At 35.9% G+C, this 12,802-nt stretch overlaps 1 protein-coding gene across 4 annotated transcripts in view; it reads right to left on the reverse strand.

The window, feature by feature from the left end:
* Positions 1-12,802, reverse strand: part of LOC111512197 (tyrosine-protein phosphatase non-receptor type 13) — a 261,752-nt gene that overhangs the window by 97,121 nt on the left and 151,829 nt on the right. The window contains exon 1 of one of the 4 annotated variants that reach the window (XM_074183060.1): positions 6,576-6,897. The exons of the other annotated variants lie outside the window; for them this stretch is intronic. Coding sequence (XP_074039161.1) covers positions 6,576-6,657 — 82 coding nt within the window. The 5' untranslated portion in view covers positions 6,658-6,897. Of the gene's footprint in view, positions 1-6,575; positions 6,898-12,802 lie in introns of those variants that run through there. 4 annotated transcript variants of the gene reach the window in all.

Below are 12,802 nucleotides of genomic sequence, written 5' to 3' on the forward strand. Positions count from 1 at the left end.
AATATACCTAACGTGGGCTGGAGAGACCCACACCCCAAATCGATACGACCAATCAGCCTTACATATTTCCTGCTGAAAAGACTTGGGATGATACTGGACGGACATATCAGGAGGGTAGCATTATATGTATCCCCCTGAAATCGACAGATTCAGCATTGAACAACCTCGTTGAGAAAATCTCCCAATCCCTTGACAACAAGGAGATTGCGGTTGCTGTATTTCTTGATATTGAAGGAGCATTTGACAATGCACTACCTAAATCTATAAGATTGTCTCTGGCTAGAAAGGGTATAGAATCAACCATAACTGGCTGGATCTATGCCAAGCTAGTAAATAGAACTGCAACTACGACTCTTCAAGGCGAGGCTATCAGGTTCAGGGTCACCAGAGGCTGCCCTCAAGGTGGGATACTATCTCCCCTTCTGTGGTCGCTCCTGGTGGATAGTCTGCTTGATACCCTCGACAGAAGAAAAGTTGATCTGCAAGCTTATGTAGATGACCTCGTCATCTTGGCAAGATCCACGTCGGGAAGGGTAGCTTGTAATATCCTCCAAAACGCGTTGGACGTTGTTCACAGTTGGTGCCTGAGGGAGCAGATGTCTGTCAACCCCAGCAAAACTGTGTTAATCCCCTTCACCAAATTGGACGATCTAGCGCCACTTTCCCTCAATGATGCGGTCATTCCGTTTGGAACGGAGGTGAACTATCTTGGCATTGTCCTTGATAAAAAACTCACCTAGAACGCTCACTTGAAAAAAGGTTTACACAAAGCCAGACTGTCTCTATGGATATGTCGAAAGATTTGTGGTAAAACTTGGGGTTTAGGTCCCAAACAAATCCATTGGATTTATGTGATGATTGTCAGACCAATGATCACGTATGGTGCAATGGCTTGGTGGCCAAAGGCCTTACAGAAAACGGCCCAAGCAAAGCTCTCTGGCTTACAGAGACAGGCTTGTCTGGCTATCAGTGGTGGCATCAGTACCACACCGTCAGCGGCCATAGAGATCCTTCTAGATCTACCTCCTCTCCACATTTTTCTGGAGAGAGAGCCTAGATGGACTGCATACACACTTGTGCACATTGCCAATTGCACAAATCAATTCAATGCAGAGTGCAACAGACTGTTGGTTGACATTGGAAGTCACAGTATTCTGGAAATGACCTCTGACTTTATGCCTCCAATTGTCAACTACGAACTGCCTTATAAAGTACTATTCCCGAGTAGAGAGGACTGGATCCTGCGAGAGAAGGAAATATTGAGGACAGATAGTTGTTGGTTCACAGATGGGTCAAAAACACCTTCCGGTTCAGGTGCAGGTGTTTTCAGTCGCAGACCCAGGACAGAGTTATCTACCTGCCTAGGAACTTATGAGACTGTATTTCAAGCGGAAATGTACGCTATTGAATTGTGTGCGAAGAGTCAATAAAAATATTCTCGAACAGTCAAGCGGCATTGGAAGCCCTTGGCTCCTACCGAGCAACGTCTAAATTGGTAACAAACTGCCAAAAAATACTCTCCTCGATAGGAAGACTTAACAGATTGTCTCTGGTCTGGATTCCTGACCATACTGGCCTGGAAGGCAATGAAGTTGCTGACTCTCTTGCAAAGGAGGGTGCTGCAAACGGCTTCATTGGATCAGAACCTGTCATTGGCATAGCTTTGGGCTTTGCCAAACAAACACTGAACACCTGGATGGCAAGAAGAGTTATGGACTTCTGGCAGAATCTTCCAGGATTGGCTCTCTCCAAGGCGTTCATTCACCCTTTGAAGCTTGATTCCAAACAGTTGTTGGACTACAGTAGGGATGAACTACGATGTCTGACAGGCTTTCTTACAGGTCACTGTCATTTGAATCATCACATGCAGAAACTTGGACTGTCGGAAGACAGTGTGTGTCGCCTCTGTCTGGAAAATGATGAAACAGCAGAGCATATACTTTGTGCCTGCCCCGCTGGGGACCGAATCAGGTTCTTTGAGTTCGGCAGATCCGTACTCTCACCATCTGACCTGAAAGACCACTCACCATACAAACTAATTGGTTTCGTTAAGAAGCTGGGTGTATTTGGCCCAGTGTGAATAGGTGTGAGCCACAATAAACCCTTTGGGTTGCGGTGGAGGGTCGAATACACCCACTCACTTTAGACCTACCCACCTACCTACTCCATCCTGATACAAAAAATGTGGGAATTTTCCAAAGAAAGGAAGGAAGCAATCAATTTTAGAAGAAGTAAGAAGTAACTCTATATATTTCTTTAAAAGAAGTAAGAATAAACTCTACATAATTCATTTAAAATTGATTGCTTCCTTCCTTTCTTTGAAAGATTTTCAGATTTTTTGTATCAAGATGAAGTACTAGAAAGCCAAAAACTTCCTTTCCCAAAAATTCTATAATGTATACAATCAAATGCCATGAGTAAATCACAAACACTGCTTCAGTCAGCCAAGTCTCATTTTTTTATATTGTTATAAACTTCTGTTTATAACAATATATGTTCTGATTGTTATAACAATCTGAACAAGTGGAGAAAGAGTTTTACCTGTATTTTCGTTTGAAAACTTTAAAATCTGTAAAAAGTCAGTAAGTAACATAAGTAATTGCTCGTTTCTCATACTTACAGCAATATTGTAGAAATTGGAATAAACAAGTAATTTCTTCAAAGAGCAAATTTTTTGATCAAAACTGAGTACCTACTCAACTGATTCAACTAAAAGGTACAAGAAATAAAAATTTCATTTTACGAACCAAGTGGAGACAAGAAATCAATTATTATAGTTCGTAAAAATGGCATAGAAAACACGTGCGAACTATTTAAGTATTTCTGCCTATTATCACGACTCAAACTGTTTAGCCATCGCCTGATGGTGTTAACTTCTTTCGCGAAACGCGCGTCAAGAGACAGTACTTTTGTTCTAGTTTTGTTTTTGATAGATTGATAATATCTTATTGAAACGTTGAAACCTCTTGTCGAAACTAACGTTTCACCAAGAGATAGTAATGACTGTGATGCCAAATTTGAATGATGGATGGTAAGGATACTACCTTTTTAACATGCTTTTATTTGCTTCACTTATATGTTTGTATGTAACCGACTCCTTTGGACTCGATTTTGACTAACTTTAAACAAACAGATTTATTTTAAACTTTGTACACTTGTCAACAATCGGTGACAATAGAATAATTTCAAAAGTTTATCTCATTTCTTGATCAAGATCGCCAGGATCAAATAATTTCCTCACACAGTCTCTGTGTGGGAGCAAGTGAGACAACCACAGCGTCTGCAAGCCAAACTAAAAAGTGGAAAATAAGTGATAGTTTAAAAAACTAATAGCAATAGCAATATAAACTAAAAAATAAAAAATAATTCGAAAATAATTTTTACACACTTTATATTAATTTCACCTGTATGTATGTATGTATTTGTTTGTTTGTATGTATGTTTGTTTGTAACTTTCAAGCTCGGGATCTGTATTGACAGAATTATCGGCATTATTGCTATGTCTATTCGCGGTCAGATGGCGCTGTACGCAACCTCATTGATATTTCTTGATGTATTCGCGGGCAGATGGCGCTGTACGTAACTATCAATTATTGCTTGATCTGTTTGCGGGCAGATGGCGCTGTACGCAACTATCAATTATTGCTTGAGCTATTCGCGGGTAGATGCCGCTATACGTAACCTCCTTGATAGGTTGTTCAGGAGAAAATCAAAATGAAAAACATATTTTGAAAATTATAAGTGTTAGCGAAATTTTGTAGTACAGATGAAATATTTGAATATTTACAATTACCCGTGATTCAGTACAGAAAAAAGTTTTGAACTAAATATTTCAAAAAATCGAAAAATTAGAATTGAGGTGCTTGGCATACATATCAAATCAAAAGATTGATTTGAAAAATAAAATTATTCACCTAAAAAATAGTTTTAGTCCATTAATATTTTGAATGAAACTTCAAATCAAGACATCAAGACTGAATTGTTTTTGGAAATTATTACTGCAAATTTTCTCTTTACTCCGAAACACATTTTACAACTGTCCGCCTTCTGTTGGAAACTAAATATTGTATTGGTGCTAAATATTCATTGGTATAAATACTTGGTTATGAGCTGTTTTCTCCAGATTGAAACCATAATAAAAATATAATTTAAAGCATTCCACGCTTTTTCATAACAAAATTTATTCTTTTGTGTACAGATTAATTCTGATTTCAGACTTATTAATAGTTATTAGTTACATCAAACCTTACGACTTATTATCGATGTTGAACACAACCTCAAATTAGTTTCGAATTATTCTTTAAGTTTGTGTTATTGAAACATTTTTTTAGTTTATTCAACTGATGTTTTCATTTAGAATGTCTACAGCTGATTCCATGTTTGTAATTATTTGTGTAGTGTTTCATTCAAAACAAGTGACAATAAGAAAGAAAGCTTAAAAAAGTGAGGTTATTTTTATCTTCTAAAGCAAAGTAAAATTTTCGAAATTTGTCATCATAATTTCAATATCTTGACATTGCCAACAAACAAAATCAAAATAGAAGTGGCAAAAAAACTGAAGTCTATCTGACTTGAAAGTCTATCCATTGAAACGAATTATCATTATTTTTTTGGTAGGTAAATATTCGGATTGTTTCTGGCAGAAGATTTTGAAAAAATGTATGTTTATGTGAAATGATGAGATGAACAGCAGACAATTTTGAACCCAAAAAGAGACACACTCTCTTCATTCCGAAATTACGGCTCTTCAAAGACCAAATGAAGGTAGGTAATATTCCGTATTTTTTGTACTAAATAACCTTCGGAATACAAATTATTTTTACCGCCACATCACCTTCATACAGTGTCCCACATTGCTTTATTTTTTTTCTGCACAAATATATTTTTTTCCATTGAATTTTATTTTCTCAGAATTTGTTCTGGTAAGTAGTTATTGTGCAAATTTGAGGTTAAAAATGTACGTTGGTACGACTGCTTCGTTCGAATATTACCAATTTGAGTGGGGTTTAAATTAGATCATGTTTTTCGACACCATATTCTGACAAAAAAAACATGGGTTGAAAAAATTTTCAAATTTTCAAATTTTTCAGACGATTCCTTATTCGAATTAAAAGTTTGCTACTATTCGAGTATCGTGTTTTTGCCGCAAGAACTCAAATTCCTATCGAATAGAGATTTATGTTTCATCTCACTTCAACTAGTTTTGGTAGGTATTTCGCCCAGATTCATAATATGGCGTCGAAAATAATTGAAATAATATAAAACTCCATTCGAATTTGTAATATTTGAGCGGAGCAGCTGAACCAACGTGAGTTTTTAACCTCAAATTTGTCAATTGCACAATAAGCTACCAGAAAACAGCTCTGACAAAAATTATATTTTTTTTATGGAAAAAAGTAAATTTGTGCGGATAAAAAGAACAATGTGTAAAAGTGAGACGAATAAAATCATGTACATCCATTTTGTGCAAAAAAAAGGTGGAATATGACATTATTTTGATCCTTCAAGGGACACAATTTCGGAATGAAAGGAGAACGCCACGTTTTGACTTTAGAATCGTCTTCTGCTCATCATTTCACGTGAATACGAACAAAAGATTTTTGAAAATTTTCTGCCGGCAACATTTCCAATATTAACCTATTTTTTCTTTGAAAGTATTTGGGTAAATATTCGTTTTGAGGGGACCCGGCGATTTTGAAAAAAAAGTTCAGTGTACATACGTATTTTGATGCGTAGATTACGAATCCGAAAGAAAAAAAGCGACGATCTCCCTTATTTACAAAGTTACGGCCCTACAGAGTTCAGAAAAGGGCAACTTTTCAGTCTTCTTTTTCACAAGATAAACTATTTAAAAACACAGGCATTTATTCACTAGATCAGTTTTACACCTTATTTCTCCTTAATGGACACTTTTCAATTCAACAATCAACATTTTTCTTATAAAAAACTTAATTTAAAAACGAATACTTGCATCAGTCGTACCAACTATGCCATTAACCTTAAAAACGTAAAATACAGAGATATATAACCAAAAAGCAGCTCCGTACGTTTTTTAACATTTTTATTGGAAAAATGTTGATTGTTGAAGTGAAAAGTGTCAAGGAAGGTGGAATCAGTTGTAAAGGTGACCTATAGCGAATAAATGCTTGTGTTTTTTTAAATAGTTTATCTTGTGAAAATGAAGGCTGAAAAGTTGCCGTTTACTGAACTTTGAAGGGCCGTAACTTTGTAAATAAGGGAGAGCGCCGCTTTTTCTGTTTCGGATTCGTAATCTACGCATCAAAATACATAAGTACACTCAAACATTTTTTCAAAATCGTCGGGTGCCCCCAAAACGAATATTTACCGGTATTTGAAAAAATATAGACCCTCACCGAGATTAGGGTAGAGTTAACGGCTCATCCATTAATTATAGAACACTCTGTACATCACGCCGTAATCCTAAATACGGATTCATTAAAAAAATCCCAACTGCTCTAGAATCCTGTGTCACCCTTTACACAAAAACAAACACCGAGACATCTTCGTCGCCCCAGTTTTTTTAAACCAAAAAGCGACAATAAAACATCACCCACCATTCTTTTTATTTCTCTTTGTTTTCCTCTTGAACGAAAAACAAACTCCCGATCGCTTGTTAAAACAAATTAACGAGCACATCAGGCTACATCAGCCGAGAACTAAATTAAAACATGGATCACAAATCGATCGTGTAAACAACAAGGAGACAAACAGCTGTCGGGGAGTATAGAACTTCCGACACAGAATCCAGTCGACATCGATGCACAGGTATATTTATTTATAAACGCACGCGAGTACACAATAATCTAATTAAAGTTCATGTCGATATATCGATGAAACGCGAACAACACCAACACCGGTAAACAACTGAGCGTAGGAGTTCCGTTGGTGTATGAATGGATCGTGGTAGGCCTGGTAGGGGCTAGGTCGAGGCACATCCGGATTGTTATGGAACTAACATATGAAGAACCAAAACAGAGACCAATACGTTCGTTTTCAAAATAACGATTCAAATTCGAACTGGCAAGATATCTTCGTTCAATCCTAAGTGGAAAATTAATTAAACTACCCAAAATAACATGCATAGCATGAGCCAACCGACATGCCGATATCCTCAGCAACTTCTCTAATAGTGATTCGAAGATTATCCAAAACATTTTCTCACTTTCTCAATATTTTCATCGGTTGTTAATGTGCTGGAGCCAGGCGCGTGCCTAGGGGGGGGATCACCCATTTCGGAGCCAATATTTACTGTGAAGGGTTCATTTCCATTTACAAAAGTAAAACTTGAGTAATACTAAGGCGTTCGTATTTAATTCTTTGAAAAAATCAATAAATAAACAAAATAACCTTCAAAACGAAAACAATAACTCAATAATGAGAAAATGTGTAACTGAAAATAAATAAACAGAATATTATTTGAAACAAAAACCATAACTCAAAACTGAGAGAATGTATAACTAAAAATACACACATCGGAAAAGCCTAGGGATATTTTTATAACATAGTAAATATCATAAAAATAAATGCATGAGGTCGTTTAATTTTGATTAAATTGGTACACTCGACCACCCTGTAGATTTCTAATCTTTTATCAAGTTCTTTACAAACTGTAGGTTTTGGGCTAAAATGAATAATTTGAAAGTGTCGAGTTTGTACATTCTATGCAGTTCTTGCTCAGCAATTAAACTGGAAATATTGTGCTTTAACATGGAACGCCATCACTTACCATTGGCTGAGATGAATAGAGCTGTAGGGCTTCTTCAAGGTGGCATGCGACAAAATGATGTAGCTCTTCGTTTGGGGGTCTCCCAAAGTGTTATCAGTCGATTGTGGCGGCGTTTCCGTGAAACTGGCAGTCCAGCCGAATAACATCCAGGGCGAGGACGCGCTACAACTGCAGTTCAAGACCGATTTTTGGTCTTAACCGCAAGAAGACAACCGACAATCACAGCACCTGAGTTGGTTAACGTGTTGCAGCAGACGCACCAGGTAACTATTGGTCGTGATACTGTCAGAAATCGACTGCATGAAGCAGATCTCCACAACAGAATGCCACTTAGATGTCCACCTTTGTCGAGAGGCAATCGCGGTAGAAGATTAGAGTGGTGTCAAGAACATCAAAACTGGGATGCAAATGATTGGGCCACAGTTTTGTTTACAGACGAATCCAGATTTTGATTTCATCCAGATTCTCGTCGAGTAAGACTGTGGAGATGACCTGGAAATAATGAACTTTTGAGACACGTCCAGGAAGTCCACACATACAGAGGTGGTACAGTAATGCTATGGCGCGGAATCATGATCGGCGGCAGAACCGATCTCGTTTTTCCAAATCGCTCCCTCACAGCTCGACAGTACCTCGACACCATTCTTCTACCTATCGTCCGTCCGTTTGCTAGTGCTGTTGGTGAAAACTTCCACCTAATGCACGATAATACTCGTCCACATGTCGCGCGTCTAGTGACTGACTGGCTCACCAATGAAGGAGTTGATGTATTGCCATGGCCGGCACAATCACCGGACCTGAATCCCATCGAGCATGTGTGGGACATGCTTCAACGAAGAATTACTCCGCATATGGGGAACATTCACACAACGTTTCAATTGAGAGAGCTTTTAATCGCTGAATGGGCAAATGTACCTCAACAAGACATTGACAATCTCATTTTGTCGATGCACGATAGATGTAGGGCCGTAATAAACCAGCGTGGAGGCCATACTTTGTACTGATTCCAATTTTTTTTGTAATATGATTTTTTTTCGGGGTGCCAAAGAAGAGCCATATTTTTTTTAGTTTTGCTTATATGCGCACTCAGTATTTTTGACCATTCAATAAATTTTGTTGTAGTTACATTCGTTTAATAATCACCCGTCAACTTTTTTTCCCTAAAGCGATCTAAAAAAAATTATTGCCATTTTTAAAAATATCCCTAGACTTTTCCGATGTGTGTATATAAACATGACAAAAACAGACAGAATAAAAAAAAACAGGTTATAATAGATGAATGGTATTAAATTGTAAGTTTCAAATTTCTTTTTTTTAGCGCTATATCTGTCTATGATATTATTCATAATAATTTTTATGTATTTCATCAGTTCGGACTTCCATTGTCTAATATAATATAAATTGATTTGAAAACCCTGAAAAAACAATTGAAAAAATAATAAGATTAACCGAAAATTACAATTTCCTCGGGTGATAACCAGTTATCACCCGAGGACGATTGTGCATACTAACAATCGAAACGTCGTGACATAATTTGGTTTGAAATCTTTTAATTTTTATTCTTCGTTTTTTGTTAATAATAATTTTTTAATTTTAATTTTTCAGCTTTTATTAATATTTTAATTTTTATTTGTTTGGTTGTTGTTTTTATGTTATTTATTTGTAATTTCATTTTTTCGGTTAATAAAATTGTTATTTTCGGTTAATCTTATTAATTTTCCAATTGTTTTTTCAGGGGTTTCAAATCAGTTTATATTATATTAAACAATGGAATTCCTAACTGATGAAATACACATTGTCAACCACCTTCAAACAAATAATTTTTATATCCCGATGAATAAGCAAGGCAAGTCCTGTTAAAAGAGTGTCCGACATGGTTGATCTGATACAGGTTTTCAGTCTTCTCAAAGACGAGAAACTGCGTTCTGCCGAAGCGACAGATACTGGTAATGTCACTTGAATTTGTAAAATAGTATAAATTAAAGGGTAAATATTTTTATCACACCGCAATAATGAATCGATTCCATTATCAGATTTTTCGTGACAATTCTTCCACTCATTCACATTTCAGATTCACTAGCAGTTAATTGAGACAAAAATGCTACCAAATTTTTTTTACAGTTTTCCAGCTGTACATGTGAATGTTCCAAGCAGATGGAAGGTACAACATTTGAAAAATAGAACATAGCTTCATTGTTGAATCTGAATTTGAAATCCTCTATAACACTATCAAGGACAGAAAAATAGATAGTGATTCTATAATAATCCTCAGGATAGTATAGGACAGTATATTTGGTCTCATGGTTTGTTTACCTATCACCCATAGCATAGTAATGTCGATCTTAACATTTCGTGAATCTTCGATAAGTCTTTATAGATTTTATTGAAATTGTCGTCACCTTTCTCTCTTTTACATTGCAATGTTTGTAAAACATTCGTAATGATCTTCTCAGCGTACAAATATCTATGGTTTCAGCCTGCGAAATTTTACACAAGTTCACTGTGAGTCCTAATACTTCTGATAAACTTACAATGAAGTTGGTGGAAATAAGTGATAATTTCAGACAAGCAGCTTTAAATGCGGAATCTCAATGATATTTGAAAAACTTTCTTGAAATCGCTGAATTGATTCATGTCTTTCAACCAACCTTGTATCACATAACTTTTTTAATTTCTTTCTATTGACGTGCAATAGAACACTCTGTCTCTTAGAAGATGAATTGAAAAAGGTGATGACCTCTTTCATGACTTCTTTCATGAACTCTTCGAAATAGATAAATTCAATGAGTGATTACTGCATGGGCACTTCAGATCATTTTTCAATTCTTGTTGCAATTCTTTAATGGCGCCTTTCTGTTCACCCAACACTAAATTGCACCCATTGGTACCAATTCCCACATAATGATCCATACTCTAATTCAAAGATTTCATTTGTTTCACGACAGTTTGCCTGTCATACCTGGTTCTACCGAAAGTTCATTGTAATTAGAGGGGTGACAATTTATAAACTCGACAAAATCGTGAAAAATTTGATTTTTTGAAACATACCTGAGTATGACAGACATTTGTGGGATATGGCTAACGTCAGTAGTTTCATCAAATATAATACAGTAGTACTTACAATCTGTAATCCTCTTCAATAGAGTAGTTAGAATTTTCTCTTTACATAATTCGATCAGTTCATTTTGAGTTTTTGCGCTGATGTACGTTGCTTTTAAAGATGAGTTTTTCAAATGTTCTTTCAGTACGGTATCCCTATTTTCGACGCGAAAACGTAAGAGTTCTCTAAAATTCCTTTTATTCGCAGTGGGTGAAAATTCTACATCTATATCAATCTTCAGTTTCAGAACTTTTTATCTCAATAGCTCCAGTGTCTTTATGTCCTCTTAATGGAATATTCTGCCGACCCAAAAAGATAATGCTTTCAATAATAGAAGTGAGACGTTTCCTATTTTCGATCATTTGCTCCTAGAATCCTTATGACCAGAAAACAGTTGTAAAAACCCATAATTGTGTTTTCAGCATCATAATTTTTTGAGTTCGAAAACAAGAAATGTTCGATTTCTTTTCTATGTAGTCATGGTAATGGGGGGGTAATTACCCCATTACCCCCCCCCACCCCCTCAGGCACGCGCCTGGCTGGAGCGTCCAGGACGAGCGTGTTATTTTTCTAACCCAGAGTACAATCACCGTATGCCACTGTCAACACTTCGAGCACTCAATTCCATTTTCTCACGAAATTCTATGATCCATTTTTCAGCAGAACACGCAAATCACTTCTAACTTTTATGCCTTTCACCAACAAACTAAACATGCTAATCAGCTGAAACTTTGAACAGAGTTCTTCGTAACAGTAGTCTTCGTAAAACATCATCGAAAAACAAATATCATTTTAGTCATAACTCGCTTAGTTTTGACGCTAGTAACAAAAAAATCTTGTTCAAATACCTTCTTCAAAAAAGGTTCTATGAGATTCCTTCCAAAAATTCGTTGTTTTTTCTTTATTTCACGTGGAAACTTTCCGTTTTGGCGTTTGGCAAGCCATTACTCCGTTTGTATCGGATTTACAAAATTTTTAACTACACTTTTACTAGTAATGATGACCTCGAGCTGAAATCTAATACTTTTTCCCTTGTATAATAAATAACTATGGTCTGTTATGAGTTTGATTAATAATAAAAAAATAAAAACCTTGGCCTATCCCTCAGCATTATTCAATTCGAATATGACGTTTCCATAGATAAATAATGAAAGTTATTATCAATTAGTGTGGTTGAAGACATAGACGTTATCATCAGTTAGTGTGTTTGGTCACCAAAATGATAGCTCATAAAAATATCAATGAGTGTTATTAAGAAAAGCGAAGAAAAGCAATATTTACTTGGAGAAATGAGGATTAACTACAAATTAGTGTTTTTAAAATGAAATGAAAGTAATTTTCAAAAACAAAAACGGATGAAATCTAAAAAAAAAACAAAAATGTACTCTCTAAAAATGTCACCAAGTTCAAACAATCTCCAATATAATGTAATTTAGTTTATCAATTCTCGAAACGCCCATTTACATATCAACAAATAAATAACTTTACTTAACTACTATGTCTTCGGTTTTTTAGTTAGTCTGCAAAAACTTAGTATTCACTGCTTTTAATTCTCAATTAAATGAACACTATAATAGTTTCAAATTTTTATATTTTCACAGAAATTTAAAATGTATTCATTGAAATCAAGCCCAAACACACCTGACCGATTGCAACCTATTATTTAGCCGGGCCCAGTTTGCTACCTGACTATCACAATGTATAATTGACGTTAAAGAATGCGGTAAATGTATACACGCCATTCTACAGACCATTTTTCACCTTACATTTCACACAGTAATTGAGTGTCGTCCTGATTCACACGTTTCTTTTCATACTTTTCATTTCTGTTCACATTTATAGTGTCATCCAACTATAGTTTAAAAGTGTCATCCAACCGCCAATACGAGAAGGTTATATAGTTTCACCAGATATACGTAAATGTAATTCAGTAAACTTGACTCACAGTTGGGAAA

Source organism: Leptinotarsa decemlineata, unplaced genomic scaffold, assembly GCF_025532065.1.
Source record: "Leptinotarsa decemlineata unplaced genomic scaffold, Ldec_3_MD MMD2_tig00026330_RagTag_RagTag, whole genome shotgun sequence".
NCBI classification, from domain to species: Eukaryota; Metazoa; Arthropoda; class Insecta; order Coleoptera; family Chrysomelidae; genus Leptinotarsa; species Leptinotarsa decemlineata.